The sequence below is a fragment of the Penaeus chinensis genome, chromosome 5, assembly GCF_019202785.1.
Source record: "Penaeus chinensis breed Huanghai No. 1 chromosome 5, ASM1920278v2, whole genome shotgun sequence".
In the NCBI taxonomy this organism is placed as follows: Eukaryota; Metazoa; Arthropoda; class Malacostraca; order Decapoda; family Penaeidae; genus Penaeus; species Penaeus chinensis.
In genome coordinates this window covers 38,524,592-38,544,591 of record NC_061823.1, presented here as the reverse complement: position 1 = coordinate 38,544,591, position 20,000 = coordinate 38,524,592, and the positions used below count along the sequence as shown (strand labels likewise).

General features: G+C 37.5%; 2 protein-coding genes and 1 non-coding gene across 4 annotated transcripts in view; 2 read left to right on the top strand and 1 right to left on the bottom strand.

Moving 5' to 3' along the window:
• Window positions 1–726, top strand: part of LOC125025802 (28S ribosomal protein S24, mitochondrial-like) — a 3,503-nt gene extending 2,777 nt beyond the window's left edge. Inside the window, exons 3-4 of the mRNA XM_047614039.1 lie at window positions 178–278; window positions 462–726. Coding sequence (XP_047469995.1) covers window positions 178–278; window positions 462–650 — 290 coding nt within the window. The 3' untranslated portion in view covers window positions 651–726. The remainder of the gene's footprint in view (window positions 1–177; window positions 279–461) is intronic.
• Window positions 727–3,503: 2,777 nt separating this feature from the next.
• On the top strand, window positions 3,504–3,575 carry Trnad-guc. Its single transcript has one exon. It is a non-coding gene; the product is annotated as a tRNA-Asp (tRNA).
• Window positions 3,576–9,007: 5,432 nt separating this feature from the next.
• LOC125025904 (nuclear pore complex protein Nup107-like) overlaps window positions 9,008–20,000 on the bottom strand; it is a 12,244-nt gene continuing 1,251 nt past the window's right edge. The window contains exons 2-18 of one of the 2 annotated variants that reach the window (XM_047614233.1): window positions 18,415–18,558; window positions 17,940–18,029; window positions 17,586–17,731; window positions 17,148–17,315; window positions 16,661–16,834; window positions 16,031–16,156; window positions 15,624–15,734; window positions 15,198–15,388; window positions 14,729–14,974; window positions 13,592–13,862; window positions 13,200–13,396; window positions 12,482–12,677; window positions 12,106–12,225; window positions 10,919–11,095; window positions 10,299–10,490; window positions 9,885–9,986; window positions 9,008–9,623 (exon numbers count right to left, since the gene is read on the bottom strand). In XM_047614233.1, the coding sequence (XP_047470189.1) occupies window positions 9,519–9,623; window positions 9,885–9,986; window positions 10,299–10,490; window positions 10,919–11,095; window positions 12,106–12,225; window positions 12,482–12,677; window positions 13,200–13,396; window positions 13,592–13,862; window positions 14,729–14,974; window positions 15,198–15,388; window positions 15,624–15,734; window positions 16,031–16,156; window positions 16,661–16,834; window positions 17,148–17,315; window positions 17,586–17,731; window positions 17,940–18,029; window positions 18,415–18,535 (2,733 nt within the window). In that variant the 5' untranslated portion in view covers window positions 18,536–18,558 and the 3' untranslated portion in view covers window positions 9,008–9,518. The remainder of the gene's footprint in view (window positions 9,624–9,884; window positions 9,987–10,298; window positions 10,491–10,918; window positions 11,096–12,105; window positions 12,226–12,481; window positions 12,678–13,199; window positions 13,397–13,591; window positions 13,863–14,728; window positions 14,975–15,197; window positions 15,389–15,623; window positions 15,735–16,030; window positions 16,157–16,660; window positions 16,835–17,147; window positions 17,316–17,585; window positions 17,732–17,939; window positions 18,030–18,414; window positions 18,559–20,000) is intronic. The other variant, XM_047614234.1, reaches the window with a different exon arrangement.

Here is a 20,000-nt window from a genome sequence, read left to right as displayed (position 1 = left end):
GAGATTTTTGTGGGGAAGAGATGTGTATGTGTGTGTTATAAGATAAGACAGTTAAAAATTTTGACAACTAATGCACCCTTATAAATGAAATGAATAATTTTAAGATAGGCTGTAGATAGTTGTCAAATATTATTATTATTGAGTGTACACAACAGATAATTGTTTTCTCTTTCTCAGCAAGTCTCCTCGATGGACAGCGAGAACCCGAGACAGTCGTCGAAGACATTTTCATCCGCAAGTTTATGAGTGGAACATGGCATGATTTATTTGTATCTGAGGTAAGAAACAGCATGATCTTTTATCATTGTTTATTGATCTGTTGATATAGAAAAGATGGAAAATAAGTGTTTTTTTTTCTTTCTTTCTTTCTTTTTTCTTGTGTCATATATATAATTTTTACAATTATGCTATGACATATCTGCTTTAGTTGTGTGACAAACCTTAATATTTTCTTTATTCAGGTGATCGTCAAGAGACAGCACAACATGATACGCATTGCTGGTGTTGTTCAGCAGAGAATTGCCGCACGGAAGATGTATTTCCTGATCGGTTACTGCGAAGAATTGTTGTCATATTGGTTGAAATGCCCAGTGAAATTGGAGATCCAAACGGTTACAGATAAAAAGTCTGTAATTTATAAATATATATGATTGGTTAATCTGCTGTTCAAATTGTGATTGTAAATAAATGAGTAATGTCAATATTAAATCTTGTTAAGAAAAATTATCTCTTGGTATTACTTCAAAACCTAAATATAACCCTAATTTTTAAAAAGATATTTGAAACCTATTAATACTATATATGTACATATACATATATATATTCAATTTCGGTTTAACGTCACGAATCTCCCTTTTTGATCAAGGGCTAGGACGGACCTGTCCCATGAAAGGACAGGCAGGAATTGGCGAGGTGGAGACCGTTACTGTGAGTGGATGCACTTCCTAACTTCAGACCGAATATATATATATATATATATATATATATATATATATATATATATATATATATATATATATATGTATGAATATATATAATTCATAACTACACATTTATATTGTATATTACATTCAAACACTTGACTGTATCATAAAAAAAAATATATATATATACATATATATATATATATATATATATATATAATAAACATGCCATATGTTTTAGCTTGTCAATATTATTTTGCTCTAAAAGTATTCCTTTAATTTTTTGAGCAAAGAAGACTGGGTTATTTTTCTTTTTATATTGAATTTAGGCTATTTATACTTCTTTTCATAATAGCTGTTACTGTAAGACAGAGAAATGGAGTATGCAAATGTGTTAAAACATATCAAAACAGAATTGCATAGCCACTATTAAAAGATCAAACTAGAATAGTTTCCTCCCTCCCCCTCCCTCTCCCCTTCTCTCTCTCTCTCTCTCTCTCTCTCTCTCTCTCTCTCTCTCTCTATATATATATATATATATATATATATATATATATATAGATAGATAGATAGATAGATAGATAGATATAGATATATATAGGTATATATGTATATATATGTATATATACATATATACATATATATACATATATATACATATACATATATATACATATATATATATATAAAAAATATATATATATTATATATATTATATATAAAATATATATTATATATATATATAATATATATATTATACATATTATATATATAATATATATATTATTTATATATATTATGTATATAATATATATATCATATATATAATATATATAATATATTATATATATATTTATATATATTATTTTTTATGTAGGTACTTGCACGAAATAGGTCTAATCTTTGGTATTCATAATAGGCGAAAACTGTTGTGGTTTTATTACGGCAATAACTGCTATCAAAATATATATAGCAAAGGAGAGAAAATATATACATTAACCATTCATAATAATGTATGGTTTAAAAAAATCCCTAGAAACACTGCAAAGTGTGTGTGCCCGTTTAGTCCACAACACAGGAACACAGTGGCGCTGATGTTAAATTTTTCTCAAATACCTTTGGATATACGAAGCTGCCAACGACCATTTTGACACCACCGAAGCATGAATATACGGTGAGCAAGTGACCTGTAAATTAGTGTAAAGTGGTGTTGACCTTGCAATGATTTTAAGGTTGAAGTTTTTGACCGGGCAAAACACCGATTCGCCGCTCGAGTCTACATATATATCACTATTGCACGGAACTCAGAAAGTAATTAAAGTATACACAATTTCCACCTCTATGCCACCATAACTGAAGGAATGGAATCCTTTGGCTGGAAATCACCACGGTCGCAGCCGCCACAGCCCCACCCGATTCGCTTGTTCCATTAACGTGCGAACGATTTTTAACGCAATTGCCCAGTTACGGGAAAGCAACGTACCAATAAAGAAGCTTTAATTTAAACGCATGTTGGCATTCGAGGAACAACACAGTTAGAGAGAACAATTTGTAAAATTATCGTCTGATTTGGCCCAGTTGAGGCAAGACGAGGCTTCACCAGACAGGGTCATCAATCGGAATTTAATATTTTGTTATTTTGGGCAAGACATGTCACCATTACGAGCAATTGTAACGCAGACGCAACGTAAGTGTTTTTCCGAAAAAAACGAAGAAAAAGCGGGATGGTATGCTTGATGGCGACAATATACCGACCAGGTAATAACTAAACGATTTAATACATATATACATATATATATACACATATACATTTAACACATATATACACATTTTTTGTATGGCCATATATCCCTGTGTATGTGTGGTCAATATAAATTTGTGTGTGTGTGTGTGTTTTTGTATGTGTGTGTGTGTGTGTGTGTGTGTGTGTGTGTGTGTGTGTGTGTGTGTGTGTGTGTGTGTGTGTGTGTGTGTGTGTGTGTGTGTGTGTGTGTGTGTGCGTGCGTGTGTGTGCGTGTGTGTGTTTGCCTATAGATATATTTGTATGAGTTTAACCAGATTCAGAAGCTATAATGGCAGTGCAACAAATCTTACAATAATGAGATTCATAAGAATAAATTCATTCCAAGCCCTATCTTACGAACAGGTTTCTCGCATCGTTGCTGTCATTAATTAAACCCTTCCATATGAGACTTGAACCTCTACACCTGCATTTACATATGCAATGGAATGTTACTGTATAATGACTAACTGTAAAAAAAAGGTCAAGACAGTTTGCTTTTGTTGATAACTTCAGTGGCTATAATTTCATAGAGGAACACATACATATAGATTAGCTAAGAGAGAGAGAGAGAAAAAGAGAGAGTGAGAGTAGAGAGAGAGAGAGAGAGAGAGAGAGAGAGAGAGAGAGAGAGAGAGAGAGAGAGAGAGAGAGAGAGAGAGATAGAGATAGGGGGGGGGGGCGAAGAGAAAGCTTAACCAAGTGTATTTAATTATTAATAAATTCTTCGTCGACAGCAACCACGGTAATCCTAAACTGGCCAATTGATTCCGAAAACCGGCCTCTCTTTATATGCCAATTCCTCGGTAGTATAGTGGTGAGTATCCCCGCCTGTCACGCGGGAGACCGGGGTTCGATTCCCCGCCGGGGAGGCTTTTTCGTTCTTGTGTTCTTTAGACGAATATTATCTTGTATTCTATGTATGTGTTCGTGGTCGTGGTCATGTTCAAATTTGTACACGCACAAATGTTATTTCTGATTCCCCACATGTATGATACAGGTTGAGCCATCGTTACAATCATGAGAAGAATTAATAGTAATAGTATTCTTTATAAATATTTAATTTTCATTTTGTTATTTAATTCCTTGTATTGTACTGTACAATGGTAACATAAGATTCAAAGAAAAGTTACGTACACCCTGTTGTAGACATATATAAAGATGATTAAACTTGCATCTTCCTCGTTTTCGGTTTATTTTCATAAAGATTGTAATAATAGCGATAGCTATAGTAGTAATAATTTAGTATTTACTCTAATCTTCCGATTAAACTGTTACCTTCACTGATTACAATACTGTTTCATTTCTCATTCACGTATATCGATATAGAAATTCCATTATCAAGGACTATGAAAAATATTTCATTGATTTTCACTTTTTTGTTGAAAAATAGAAAATGGTCTTACAGATTTTAATGAAATTGGTGGATGATAGAGTACTTTATTACACATCTTTATACTGAATTTTATTTAATTTGACCGAAGGGAATTGTAGTCGCAACGAAAAATCGAATTTTTAAAGATAGATTAACTGTAGCCTTTTCACGTCCCAGAGTTATTACTTAATTTTCTATTTACTTTTGCAGAGAAAACCTCTAGGTCATATAAACAAAACGTATTCCAATTTGAAAATTCATTAATTCGTTAAAAATAAAAAAAAAAACGCATATAACTGCAAAAAAAAAAGAGGAAAAGAAGATTAAAAATCCGTTAAAAAAAATATTTTGAATTAAAAAAACGATACGTAGTTCTATGCGCATACTGACGTTCTGTTTAGGGGAAAAAGCATTTTGAGATCGGACAAAAACTGTAAGCCGTGAGAAGTCTGAAATATGAGAAAAAAGAATACGAGTAAATGGCCTTCAAACTCCAAAGTTTCTATTAATTTTCCTTTTTTTCCGCTTGCATACTGGCTAATTTTTACATAAGAAAAGGCCCAACCATTGTTCTATCTCTTGTTCTTAATTTCATTCAGATCGGATTAATAGTTATTGCACAGTATCACAAAATACAATATAATATAGCACTGAAGTGATGCGCCGTAACTACGCGGTCCACGTGACCATAAATTAACGTAAGATCACGTCCACGCACTTCTAAACTTGGTTTTCTGCCGTCAGGAGTACTCTATAGCTCATATTACCCTCCACCTCGGTTGTCCCGTTTTCTTTTATACTCTCCCCCCCCCCCCCCCGGCCGAAAATGGGAGGTAGGGAAGATAAGGGGGGGGGGGGGTTAAATATAAATACGCTCTTATGTAATCACCCATAAGCAAACAGGGTGTACAACGGGAGGAAGGGAGAGTAAGAATAAAGCTAATACTAAAACATGGATACTACTACTTATGGTTCCTGGTTCTGTTTCAATTGAGATGAGCAAAAATCCTTAACTCAGTTGAAATATCCCTTCGGAGAGTATCATGGGCTACCAACCCACTCCTTGTCGCCAAGGAAGGCAGACACGGCACACGCGCGCGCACTCATACACTCGCGCGCACGATACTTTTACCCTCCTGTGATCCATTTCAATAGGTAATGTCAATATACAACTTGACGTTGGTGCGGCACCAAGGCATAAGTTTATATAGGTGAAATTCGCTGATCAGCGAAATAGTTGTCCGTCTGTGTGTGTGTGTGTGTGTGTGTGTGTGTGTGTGTGTGTGTGTGTGTGTGTGTGTGTGTGTGTGTGTGTGTGTGTGTGTGTGTGTGTGTTTGTGTGTGCGCGCGCGCGTGTCTGTGCGTCTGTCTGTCTGTCTGTCTGTCCCGTCCCGTCCCCTCCCCTCCCCCCCCCCCCTCTCCCAGACAAGCGTGGGTAATTATTCAGAAGATCTCCGCATGGCCGATCTTGTTCTCGATGCATTCGTCTCTCTCTCTACTAACCATGTGTGTATGATTCATGCCCCCACCCCACCCAATACCCATAATCTTGGCCTCGATAGCAGAGGGCATGGAAGGTACCAGGGAAATTTCGGGGTAGAATATAAAGAAGTTAGACAATTGGTCAGTATAGAGTCAGAAAAAGGGGGTTGTGCTGCCGCACCCCGACCCAGCCCGATATTGGGAAGGAAGTAGTCAGCATTATATACGGATTAGAAAATGGAGTATTCCAGATCATCGTCATCCATCTATCGGGTTAGTAAATTGTCATTCGGCCGTGCGTTCCATCCCGTCGTGAATACGTGGAGGATTGTGTCTTCCAGGGCGGGGGTCAGAAAAGGCAGTCCCTTGCATTAAATATTATTGTAACTTATTCTACGTGGTATCTGTTATCGAGAGCAACACACCCTCCAGAAACTTAAGTACCAAAACCAGGGTATCATGCGAACCCAAAAAATCCAAAACTAACCTTTCCTACCCTCTAACTATTCCCTAGATAGGGGGGTGGGTATGCCCCTTTATTAGTACTTCGTGACAACTTACAAAAAATGTGACATTAAGAACTGCGTGAGGGTGTTGTAGACTTAATCTCTGTGCCTTGATATGCAGCGGATATTTTCGATGTGTTGCTTATAACTGTTTTTATGCTCTATAAGATGGCAGTGTCCACTTCCCTCTATCTCTGTGCATCGTCTTCGGTAACATTAACCTTGCGTGTATATTATAGTGCCGTATTTGGTGTATATTGTGCAGGTTTTACACCGCAATTTCCCCGATACCTTCCATGCCCTCTCCTGCCATCGGGGCCCAAAATGCGGGGAGGGGGGGGGGGGTCCGCGTTAAATGTCTTGCATATATATATAGTTGAATGAGAGGAATCCATTGCCCCGAGTGTCAGAGAACCAAATGAGACAGCCATACAAAGTTGACAAAGGCCGGGCCATATATGGAAGGCCCGGGCTAGGTCTTCACAAATCTCGAAGTCACGCATTGTAGATCTTTTCAATATTTGCAGCTACGAATGTTTACCAAAACGTTCTCCTCGCCTTGATTTTTTAATGTTGATAATGGTAAGAGGTTATGCTCAAGTAGTTTAATTTTCGTAATTAAACTCTGATGTCAATGTTTTTATCTTGTCACCAGTGGTTGTGACATGAAAATATGACAAATTTTCATATTGTTTCTCTTTGTACCTACAAATACAGAGCTCCTTAAGGGACATAAGCAATGAGATTTTGTGTGTGTGTGTGTGTGTGTGTGTGTGTGTGTGTGTGTGTGTGTGTGTGTGTGTGTGTGTGTGTGTGTGTGTGTGGAGAGAGAGAGAGAGAGAGAGAGAGAGAGAGAGAGAGAGAGAGAGAGAGAGAGAGAGAGAGAGAGAGAGAGAGAGAGAGAGAGAGAGAGAGAGAGAGAGAGAGAGAGAGAGAGAGAGAGAGAGAGAGAGAGAAAGAAAGAAAGAAATTGAGCATGTGATATAATTTCGCGCAAGCGCACACCCACGCAAACACGCACACGCACGTGCATTTATACATGCTTATTGCATATCCTGTGAATTAATAACCTGCTGCCTCTCTAGACATAATGGCATGTGGTCTTTCCCTTTCAAAAGAACTGTGTATTATTATAACGCTCTATTCGTCGCTGATTATCACATGTTAAGTACGTGACTTGTAACTATCCTTGGACCACTGCGGGAGTGGCAGGCAGACGCCCAGCAGGGAGCCAATGAGCAACACCTCGCACCTAGGAGCAAGCACACTCGATCATCTCTCTACAATAAAGGAGTCCAGACATCTTGGTTGTCTGCTTGGACACACTAAGCACACCGTTCACCATACTCTTGTAGGGGTCATCTGTCTCTCTCTCTGTGTGTGTGTGTGTGTGTGTGTGTGTGTGTGTGTGTGTGTGTGTGTGTGTGTGTGTGTGTGTGTGTGTGTGTGTGTGTGTGTGTGTGTTCGTGTGTGTGTTCGTGTGTGTGTGTGTGTTCGTGTGTGTGTGTGTTCGTGTGTGTGTGTTCGTGTGTGTGTGTGTGTGTGTGTGTGTGTGTGTGTGTGTGTGTGTGTGTGTGTGTGTGTGTGTGTGTGTGTGTGTGTGTGTACGTGTGTGTACACGTGCGCATGAATGAATTAATGTATCAGTGAGTTGGTGTGTTACTGTGAGTGAATGTGCCTGTGTATGCACATTTATTGTACGTGGGGGCATGCACCTGAACATTTTTTTACCAACGTGTTATAACGTGTTCAAACATGAACCTTTAAATGCTGGTAATAACGCATCGCCAGTTTTAAGTCATGTGATCTGAACCATGTCAGAGCAGCTCATTTTACATCTTCAACTGATGGAAAATTGGTACCTTTCAATAATTTTTTTAAGTTTGGAAACAAGGAGTCAGATTGGGCTAAATCGGGGCTGAAAGGTGGATGTCGGACGATTTCCCATTGAAATTCACGTAGCACAGCTCTTGTCTGTGCGGGTGCATTGTCGTGGTGGAAGAGAACGGGCTGATGCAGCTTTTCTGGTTGTTGTTGTTTTTTTGACAGTTTTCTCAAAATGCATTCATAATAAGCTGATGTAACTGTTTTTCTTGCTCTCGAGGAAGTCAACCAGCTAAATAATCTCTGCATCCCAGAAGATAGTGGCCAGATTTTGCTTTGACTTTCCACCCCTGGGCACCCACTGATTTGATTGAATTTTGTCCTCGGGGTCGTACAGGTGGCCATGTTTCATTCCATCACAATTCTCTGCAGGAAGATTCAGAGTCCTCATCTCACTTGTTCAAATTTCCATTGAAATATCTACCTTTGTTTGCTGCTGATCTGGGCGCAACAGCCTAGGGACCCATCGAGCAGAAAGCTTGCTTAGCCCCAAACTCTCCACCGGAATTGTGTGTGCAGAACCCGCATATGTTGAGTGTGCCTGTTACTGATTCAATGGTTATTCGTCTATCCTTTTCAATCATGTCACTAACAGCATCAATGTTTTCTTCACAAACTGACGTTGATGGGCTGCCACTGCGGGTCTCATCTTCAATTTCATTTCTTCCCCTTCTGAAGCGACTTATCCATTTGTAGGTTGTTGATTTCTTTGGGGCATTGTCACCGTAAACTTCTTCCAGAATATCAATGATTTGCCGGTTCTCCCAACTGAGCTTCACCATGAATAAAGGTTTGTCCTGGCCTTGATTTTGATGGATTTCATGTTGCTTGAATGGTGTGTTATTAGCTACATTTAAGGGTTCAGGTTCGAACACATTATATCACGTTGGTACAAGTTTGTTCAGGTGCATTGAAATCAAAATCCTTCCATATGATTTTTAGTTATGGACTTTTTCCAAGAACTTTTTGAAGCCCCCACATATGTATACATAGCAACACTCCCTCAGATATGTGTATATAAAATTGAATGTTCCTGATGATATAAATAAGCATAAAATTCAAATAATGTACTTTATTTAAAACAATACTTATTTTAACATATCACAACTTAACACATAGAACATTTACATAAAAATAGGAGAACGTACTACATGATAAGGGATGTCTGTAGTAATCACACTGGACTTTCACTGCCTGAAGACCTCTTAAAGATTCACTTTTTTCATTAAATATAAAACCTCTCAACATTTTTTTACTCCACATTTCACATAATTTTCAGTCGCCTAAGTTTAAAAAGAATATTCCTTGCTACTGATTTTCAACCTTCTCATCTTGACTTTGAAGACCCTCTTATTCCTGCAGTACTATATCAAACAAACAAAACCCAACAATTCAACCTGCTGGGTCCATACGCTCGAAGCACAATTGACAATCTAGTCTTTATTAGTCTAAATTATAAAAAGAAAAGAAAAGAAAAAAATTCTTTGTCTTTGGGAGACTTCACTGCCACAGTTTATATAATACAAGTGTGCACTGGTTTATCATAAACTCTCCCCTTTGTATGCTGGTTACTGGAGTGGGTACCCGAGGGCGTCGCAGTTGCGGTCAAGCAATTCCCTTGATGTCTCCTGAAGCTTTATCAAGAACCGCTGTAGTTCACACGATCCAAAGGCCTGGAGGAGAGTTGGTTGTTATTAACAGTTCCTATATAGTTATTATCTAACAGTTCCTACACAGTTAAATAGTTAAAAAGGTGTTAAACCATCAAATATCAATCAAGTAAGCTTATGACATTTAGTTTGAGCATTTTATTGTTTTTATTGAAAATCATAAAACTAATGTCAATAATACTTATGATGAAAAAAAGAGGTTAATAATATTAACAACTTCTAATAATATTACACATTAGTCATCAAAATTAGTACTGCTCATACCTTGTACAGTTGATGTTGCTCGGATGCAATGATGTCTGCAAGTCTAACTGATTCCTTGTAGTTTTCTGTTGAGTGTAGAATGTTTTGCAGCAGGGAAGTTACCTAGAAAAGCAATAGGTAAGAATTAGTTAAAACACAAAGTAATCCTTTTAGAACCTTTTAGAAAAATGTACACTACTGTACATCTTTCTGTATGTGAGTATGTTTATTTATATGCCTTTGTGCCAAGTATCATAATGCACAAGTAACTTGCATATATTACACATATATTACATACACTGCACATGTGCAAACACCCAAACATATCAAAGAAACCGATATAAACTAAAATTAAGTAAACAAATATTCATGATAAATAATAACAACTTCATTTAATAAATAAGCATGTCATAAACGCAACTACTATTAACCTACCTGTGGGATGTAGATTGAGCGTAACACAGACATCTGCTGGGCCCGATCTGGCTCTTGGTTGTCTAGTCTCATCTCCCTGCTACTGCTCGTATCTTTAGCAGAGGTGTCAACATCCTGGTCATCCAGGCCTGAGTCGACCAGCCATCCCCCCTCGGGGAACAGAAGCACGTTGTACAGGCGGTCGCATGCCGTCTGGTGAAGAAATCATTTTACAAGTCATTTCTGATTTATTGACTTTTTTTTAACTTTCAATAGTTTACACTTCAGAGATTCAAAAGTTATTGATAATCATGAACTAAATTAAAACCTCCAAGATCACTTGAATCTGTGGACAACAGTGAGATATACCATTGGCATGTAAACTGCTCATTCAAAGCCTTGTGAATTTCACTTCATAAACTAAATATTGTGGTCACATGATATAAAATCCCATTATGTAATAATTAGTAATAATCCATCTTTCCTACTAATACAGTCTATTATCTTTGCCTTTAAAAAATGTGTGAACATGTACTGGAGGACCCAATACACTCCCACAGAACATTTCAAATTGAACACTAGCTCTGTGGGCTGACATAAAAATTTCTGATATCAATGAGAAAGAGAGCAGAATGTCTCACTTTTGTGATGAGGGACAGTGTGTGTTTCCATCGATCCAGCTCCCCATTGTGCTGCTGCTCTGCCTGCTCGTACGCCACCTGCTGGGAGAAGTTGGAGCCCGCGGTTGGCTTCTTTGGCGGTTGGGGCCTCTTCTGGTGATAGTGGTCAAACCAGTCGGTGAAGGAGTCCTGGGCGTCCTGAGGTTCCGAGCAAGGAAAATAGTGAAATTAACGTTGGCTGGTGATTTTTTTATAAGCATTATCTTAAACAGTCATTACAAATACAAAAAATTAAAAGATGAATTGTATAGGGTATGTACGTGAGGAAAGCTCCCTTAATATAATGGCTTGAATATGAGTCAGCATGAATTTAGCAAGAAAACTGACTGCCAAAGGGAATTTTGGGGTACTCGTACTATTGGTGAGCAAGACCAGTTTGTTTCTTTGCCATGAACCCAAACCACCCATCTACTACCTTCTTTTGCTTGTTTAGTGTCTGCAAATACAGCAGTTACTTCAACTCCTCACAATGAGTGTAAATAGAGACAAAACATAAGATTTTTATCCTTTTTCTCTCTCTGTCTCTCTCTTTCTATGTCTTACATGTGAGCAGCAAATGAGATGTTGAGACCTGGACTAATGGTTATCATTGCACATCACACATACTGCAATCCCTTCACTACACATCACTATCTACATTCATCTAAGCAAATCTAATACCAATACATGATAAATACATACATTTTCAGGCTTTCTTTAACATTATAAAGCAAAACATATTTTAAAAACTGATTGATTTAAAACATGTCTGTCTGCGGCTATTGCCCAGCTGTAAAATTTATGTCCTTCAACCAGGATGAGGAAACTAAGAGAGTGCATTAGTACATCTCTTACTCCTAGTCAAAGGAGACAATGACATATGGGTAGCAGAGAGTTCTTTGAAGAAAGGGATTAGCAGATGAGCCTGTTGCTATCTTTGACATTATAATTCTGCCCGGAGCCTACTGCTAAATAAACAAGAGAACATTTCAATCTTCTTTTTTTCTATATTTTACCATAAAAAAAAACCAACTATTCTGTGACTAGCTAATGCACCTACAGTTGGGTTTCTGTAAATATTAAGGAGAGGAAAAAGGTGAAAATAGAATAATATTCAGTTTCCATGCAACCTTCACCCTAAACAAGACATAAAATTCCTGTCAACGTACCAGGAAAGTCCTGATGCAAAGATATTCCCGAACAATATTATCGGACTGAATTGTCAAGTCTCTGGACCCCGTTTCTGCTTCGTGCTCTTGAATTATGACGTTAACCGAGTCGCTAGGAATCTGTAGGGAATGGCAGAAAGTACACATGTTAATTATTTGAGATTATACTAATTTCCTTTATTACTACGGCTGCTTAATTTATGAAACCATCTGCAAACTAAAATGCAAAGAAATGGAGGAAAAATATATCACATATATATATATATATATATATATATATATATATATATATATATATATATATAAAAATTGCAATGAATACAGAAGCTGAAGATGTTGACTTTTCAAATGAACTAAAACAGAAAAGTAAACTTACCTTTTTGAACAAAATTTTGGCAGTAGCAATTTTTCTGGATATGAGAAGTGTTCGCAAAAGGGCATTGGCTTGACGAAGAGCTTCTGCCCTCTGCTTGGGGTCGTACAAGAGCCAGTCAATGGCACTGATTTTAACTCTGTCGTCTCCCGTTGTCTCTGCGACTACCTCGCTCTCTGGGTCACGACTGCCTGACAATCTGAAATACATTGGCAATTAGAAGACGACGACAGAGAAAAATTGAAGTGGTTACTCCTTTATGACCTAACAGGTCTAGAGATATCAAACTCTCACATAAATTCAATAACATGCATATCAAATCAATTGATGCTAGTAGTACATGATTCTTATTATATAATAACTCTTTTTAAACTCGAATGTCTCCCCACCCCAAAAAAATAAATAAATAAATAAATACATAGTAGTAATAATTAATAAACAAAATGATATATAAGATAATAAAAGATGATGATAATACAAATCACAAAGGAAATTGCATATTCCTGGTGTCAGTGTAGTAAAATCTTGTCTTCTCCGGTAATTTTATCATAATCTTTCACCTATGCATCAATCAATGAGCAAATGCACTGTAGCATCTTCAATAGTGAATGAGAAACTTCTCTCTCTTTAAGCTTTACAAACAACACACAAAAAAATATATATAAAAGCACTTATCAACCCATCAAAGTCACATCAAGCCACATTAAAAACAAACTTATACCTTATGTTGGTCACGACGGTTGAGGTTATGGCACGGGTATCGAGGCCAACAGTAGCTGCCAGCTGCAAGGCGTGGCGCCGGTGGTGGTCGTCTGATATGTTGTGGAGGAAGCGAGCGTACCATTCCACCTGCAACCACACTGGCAGGACGGACGTGTACCAAGCCACTTGTTCCACATCACCTCGCTCAATAGATTCCTTTAATAAGACACAAAATTTATCTATTTAAACTAAACCCCAAAAAAAGGTAAAAAGCTATGAATTATCTCAATAGAATAAATAATTTAATACAATATAGTCCACAACATATGTATCTGTACTTCGGCTGACAAAGGGAGAGACTTGTCAAAACCTCCCCAGAATAAAGAGCTGAACCAGTGCATCTGACCCCACCTTGACACAGGCTTCCAAGATATCTGTGCACAGGGTCTCTTGCTGCTGGGAGATTCTTCCTATTTTCCTGAGGAAGAGTACCACATGTGTGAGGCAGCGCAGCAGGTGTGGAGCAAGGCCATCGTTCAGCCAGACATGGGCTTCGCGGAGGAGGTTTTCCACGTCATCAAGAATGATGTACTTCTGCAGGAGGTGATAGGGGTTGTTGCGACGCTGCTGCTGTACCTCTGGCCTTTGCTCAACAGCCTCAAACACTGCCTTCATGCTCAACCTGTATGGAAATATATGTATGTAAAGTAAACAGTCTCTCTACTACTATCATTTTGTTTTATGAATTTTTCCTAACCTTGTCTTGAACAAAACTGTCAAGAATAATGAATAACTTTACTTCAGGGGAAATCAAGGTGAATCTACCAAGAATACGGTGTAACCCCTGCCTAAAATAATTCTATAACTCCAGATTCAGTTATCCATGGTCTATAACTGCCCAAAAACATTAAGTGGAATAATTTTTAACTGAACAGTTATCATATTTTAAATTTGGCACCTCTCGAAGAAATATTTCAACCTCATCACTCTTAAATTGTAATTCAAGTCTTTGAGTCAGCCTCTTCAAGCTCTATCCAGCATATATTCATCTCTGTGTACATGTTTGAGTTCTTAGTCTCAAAGCACAAAAGTCGTGCTGATAATTCTTCAAAGCTAAAGGACGCCCTGAAGTGATTCCTATCAATGGAAAACAATACTGGACCATTTACACTGTCTGCACTTTCAATTATCCTTCTTTCTTCAGCTTCACTCTATGTACCAAAATGACCTAAAGCAAATAATCTTTTGGACATTGTTAGAAGGTCCAGAAAAGCCTTACAAAATCTTACAATACCTAATATCATTCAGCTCACTTCCTACTATCATTGTAGGTAATGTATTATTGTTACAATCATCATGTCATCACTACATGAATGAAAGTCAGAGGAGAGTGATTAGGACAATTTCTTAATTTCTTATTGTTGGTATGTTTTTGTTTTATAAATTAAACTTTACCAAATCTATGTTTGTAAATGATAAACAATGTGTATGTTGTATACAATGACTATCCACATGGAATGCAGTCCCTGTGAACGCACAAGTTCTTACTTTTCTTCTGGGAAATCTTTGGGGAGTGGGTGCAGTGGTCGTAGATGTGTAGCTGCCCCTCGAAGCTGCTCCTCAACCCACTGGTCAACCATTGTGCGACTATATGCCCAGAGGACATCCTGCCACTCATGACACACTCCTAAAACTGCTTGTAGGTGACCACAAAGTGCCCCATAAATTGCACGTTCATACTGAGGCAAGCGTTCATCACTTGCAGCTCGCCAGGCTACTGCCTTCCACACATCCCTATAAAAGAAAAATGATATTTTAGTTGAGGGTAAACTTTGCATCTCTTTGGTCTAGAAAAATGTATGAAGAAAATATATTTAGATAAAATAAAAAAAAGAGCCTATACCTCTTACTGTTTATATCAGTATAATAGTATAATCAGGTAACAGCACTTGACTAGGAATTACAACTCTACGTTGCACTTCCTATATTCTAACCAAAGATTAATCCAATCAATCACCTGTACGGATTTCCCGAAATTGGGTTGCGCTGGGAGGGGTTCAGAGGATTGGGGTCATGGTGGAGCTTCCAACCTTCCAGAGTCGCAGCTCTCCAGTGGTGACCGGCTTTGACACAAAGCTCCTCTGCTGCTGCCACCTGACCCGACCTTACATAGGCAAATACACACCTCATCAGCCTCATCTCGTCTTCCTGTTTGTAAAGGGATGATAAGGGTAGAGGTATAACTATCAGAAAGACTCATTTAACATATGTGCTCATTAATGGGTCAAGAAATATCACTCACTAGATCAGGGTAAAAGGGACCCGTTGAAGTTAAAGCTATAAATGCATATTTATACATTGCGCCTGTTTATACATTCCTTACAATGACCCAATATCTTCTAATGTTATAACTACCCTACCTCACAGTGCAGCACCAACTTACATGGTCAAGGTCGTGCAGAGGTTTCCCCTGGCGCACAGGGGCATCTGGGTCTAGAGATGTGACTAATGACCGTGTCCCTCGGAAAGGTATGGAGACTCCACTACTCTCACTCTGAAACATGAGAAATGTCAGTTTAGACAATTTTGCTTTTAGGGGGTTATGGGATTAAAAAAAAAAAAGTCATCCTAAATAAAAGAACTCTTCTGGAGACGAAAAAGATAAAAAGTAAGAAAATAATTGGATATACCTGACAAAGAACTTGACTGCATGGATATATATCTATATTTAAACTTCAAAATTGAATAGAAAAAAAAAAAAAACAATAATAATAATCAACAGTACTTATCCCATACTCACCAAATCATATCAAGTCACCCTAAAAATGCATCTGTACTTATGACACTTACCTTCAGTGTTTTTAGAGTGTTTTCCCAACCAATGTGGGTATCACCAAAATATTCAACTCTGTCATAAAATTTCCGGTCAAAGTCATCAGCTGCATTCTTCTCCAGCCAGTCAATCACAATCTGGGCCTGAGGGGAGACAGAAGCAATAAAGCATTAAACCCTACAGGAGGTCAAAGTTTAGTCGTGTGTGTCCTGGACTGGGAAAAGTGAGACAATATTCTGTGATAAACCAAAGAAAACACTCCCATGTCCTCTGCCCTATGCAACACACATTGGCTAAATGAGTAAGACACTACCATATAATGCACATCTCTTGCATTAAATTTAAAAATGGCTTATGTGCTGACTAATCCTTTTCCTTTTACTTCACGGCACTGCGGATCTATATGCAAATGACCTCAAGGTTATTGTAACAAAAGAGGAACAGATTCAGCAAGACAGAAATTTAGAAAAGATATTGAATTTCTATATGTAAAGTAAAGGAAGAAAAGGCATATGTTATATTTATCAAGAAGAAAAGGGAAAAGCAAATTGTCCCTACCTTAAAAGATGATTTCTTTTGATTCAATCACATCTTATTACCTTAAAATAACCTATTAAAACCTCTGTAAAATATATAAACAAAATTACCTCTCTGATAGTACGGTTGGTGTCATAGAGACGGGTGACAACCGTCAAATCTGTGGTTGCTTCTTCTCCTGACATCGGGGAATCTCTGTTATTCTCCTCCTCTCCCATCCTCTCCATATACAGTGATCCCAGGAGTCTCCAAGTGTTTCGTTCACTAAGAAGCTGCTGGTACACCTGTAATGTTTTTGAAGTGCAAGTTATAGACGGGTTATCCTAAAGCCTGCTATCATTACTTCTTGTGTCACATTTTTTAAATATTACTTTAGATAAGACTAGTAATGATATTAGAATATAAAGGCTGTCATATCAGTTTTTCTGGCTTAAGAACTATTTCTGCATTTGAAAAAAAAACATGAATATAAAATGCCACTCTTGCCAAACTAGTTAAAGAGACCCATTCATACCAGAACTAATGGGAAACACAACCCACAGGCCCCTTTCTGCAGTAAAGACATAAAAAATACATAGACATTGGGGAACACCTGACCTGCTGAGTGCGTGTGAAATTCGCATGGTGTCTGGGTGCTTTACGGAGGAGCTTGGCCAGAACCTCCACCTGCTGCGCACAAATGCTCTGGTACTGTTCCAGCTCCTGCCAGACTTGTGACTCGGATGGGTTGGCCACCATTATGTTTATGAACTCTGAGAAGAGAACCTGGAAGGAAGAAGAAAACTAACATATTTCTTTTTGTCCTCAAAATATCTTTAAATTGAAAAAAAAAAAAGGTTTTTTTCTTTTCTTTTGAGCTTAGTCCATCAATTCAAAGTCCTCTTTGGCTGCCAATTCATATAGAAATATCAAGAATAGATACTGAAGACTGTAAGACGGGATAGAATTACAAAACAACGGTAAGCTTTTAACAAATAAATACGTAGATATAATCAGAACAAACAACCAAAATAAACTAAAACAAGCATTTCAGACCTGAGTCGCTCGGACACCGGGATCATCATCAGCCAGGAGGGCAGCACTCGTGATGTCCAAGGTAGCATCACCCAGAAGTGTCGCATGTATTGGAGGTGCTGTTACATCCTCCATTATCATGCTGGGGCTGTCCATCATACTCATGCCTGGGAGAAACATTGGTACCAGTAGAAATACAGTTTAGTAATGATAATTGGATTGATATACTAAGCCTTGGTTGTTTCAGTAAATGAATCGATATCATAAAATTGGTTTATTGCAATACTAATTATTCATGAGAAGAGGTCTGAATAATCTTTACAAAGAATAGGACAGGAGCAAGCCGCCAAGCAACCTAATCACAAAGACAATTACCAATGTGAGAAGCATGGACTGCCGGTGCCGAGAAGGAAGGAGAAGGCTCCTCTCCGACCATTGATATGACATCCAGTCCAATCTTGCTTCCTGAAGCGAAAAAAAAGCATATTTTACTGAAGTAATTACACTATTGTCCTTATATAATAATCTCATACAATGATCTATAATATTTTATTATATGGCACACTTATCTACATCCTATCCACATGTAGGATGTAGAGTTAGTTCCATAACTCCTTGATTACTGGCATCATTTGGTAATCTTCTGAAGATAAAGACTTTTATCAAAAAATTTAATTTGTCTAATAACTTAACCTTTTAAAAATCATGGATTTTAACCCCTTCCCCCTTATACACAGGACTATAAACAAGGTATTGCACATATTGCCCAGATGGTGTACCTGTTTCACAACAATCGAAGAGGCACACAAGCAAGAAGCTAGGCTGTACTACATGTCTACAAACAATTTACCTGTTGGATTGGTTCTTCGGGGGGCTCTTGGGGTCCTCATTACCCCGCCTCCAGGAGAGCCAAGAGCAGCATCGAGCCGGGCTAAAGAATCCTCCAGCAGAGCATTCTGTACCCCAGACATGGTTCTGGTCTACCGAGATGAATCTGCAAGAAAATACTTTCCTTGCACTTTTGACATCTTTTAAGAACAATATGTTTCTCAAACCATAGGAAAAAAAGAAGAGGAAAAAAAAAAAAAAAAATTCTAATTCACTTAAAATTAGTATTCTTCATTCCAATCATTCATAGCTTCTGACTTAAAGGAATCACAAATAGTAGATATAAGGGCATCATAGAACTTGAAACATTGACAGACAATGATTTATCTTACAAAACAGATCAACAATTTAAACTTACAGTTTTCTAAAGGTAACAGAATGAACTAAACAGCACAAATCTTATTAATCTCAGAAATGTCACTATGAAAAATGTCTACACTGTATTTGGTTCTTTTTAGTTACCTGTGGGGCTCTTTTTTTCTTTTAATTAATTTTCCTTTCATATCATATATCTTCTATCTCAGAAACTTCAAGATTTTGCATGTAGTAAGCCTTCTGATGTCAACTGAGTAATCTCCCTTCCACATATTGAGACTTACCAAAAAAATGCATACAGTTTCTAACAGATATGGTATTACTCATAAACTTCTACAACGTTTAGACCAGGATTAATTAATTAATCAATGGGACATGGGTCCCCAGCATAATTCCCACATATATGAATAGTATAGGGTGAGAGGAATCCATTGGTATCAGTATCATGAAAATGTGTTTTTCTTTCTAATACTATTGATGCTATACTGTTATTATTTTTACTGATATTATGATTATTAAATTATTATTAAAGTCTTTTGGTTACATTCAAGACAATAAAATGATACAAAAGAAACTTTCCAAAAATCAAGGAAAAGGGTAAACTATTTGTAAATAAAATAAACTTATATTACAGTGGGCATGGAATGTGTTCTTGCCATACATGCTGAATGGGTTATTATTCCATTAATAAAATATTAGTTTATGATAATTCCTCTGAAGTTAAATGACCGATCATGATGATACTGGTATTGATGGTTAATGGTTAAAGGTTAGAAGAAATAAATGTGCTAGACATCAAAAGACATAGCACTATGGTAAAGTATTGTGGGGAAATGAGTTAACAATCAGGATAAGATGGGTTAGATGTCAAAGGTTGTAGAAAGCTGTAGGACAGAATATTACTGAAAAAGATATAGAGGGGGAGCAAATGGAATACAGGGGGAATTTGCAAAAGGATGTGGTTAAAGGTATAGGGTGATCTTATCAAAAGGAGAATAACACTGTATGGAAAAACAGCAAAAGAGCTATCATGAAACATTCAAATGGTAATACCGTAAGTAATGATAGTTGAATCCAGAGAATGAAATAAGGGAACAAGGGAAAGTGGTGAAGAATTGGGAAGAATGTCAGGAGGGGAGGGTTCCACAGAAGGAGATTGTTGTGACTTAACCCCTTCCTGATGGGTCACGCCATGAGGCATCAAAACAAACCGCTCAATCTGTGGTGTGCGGT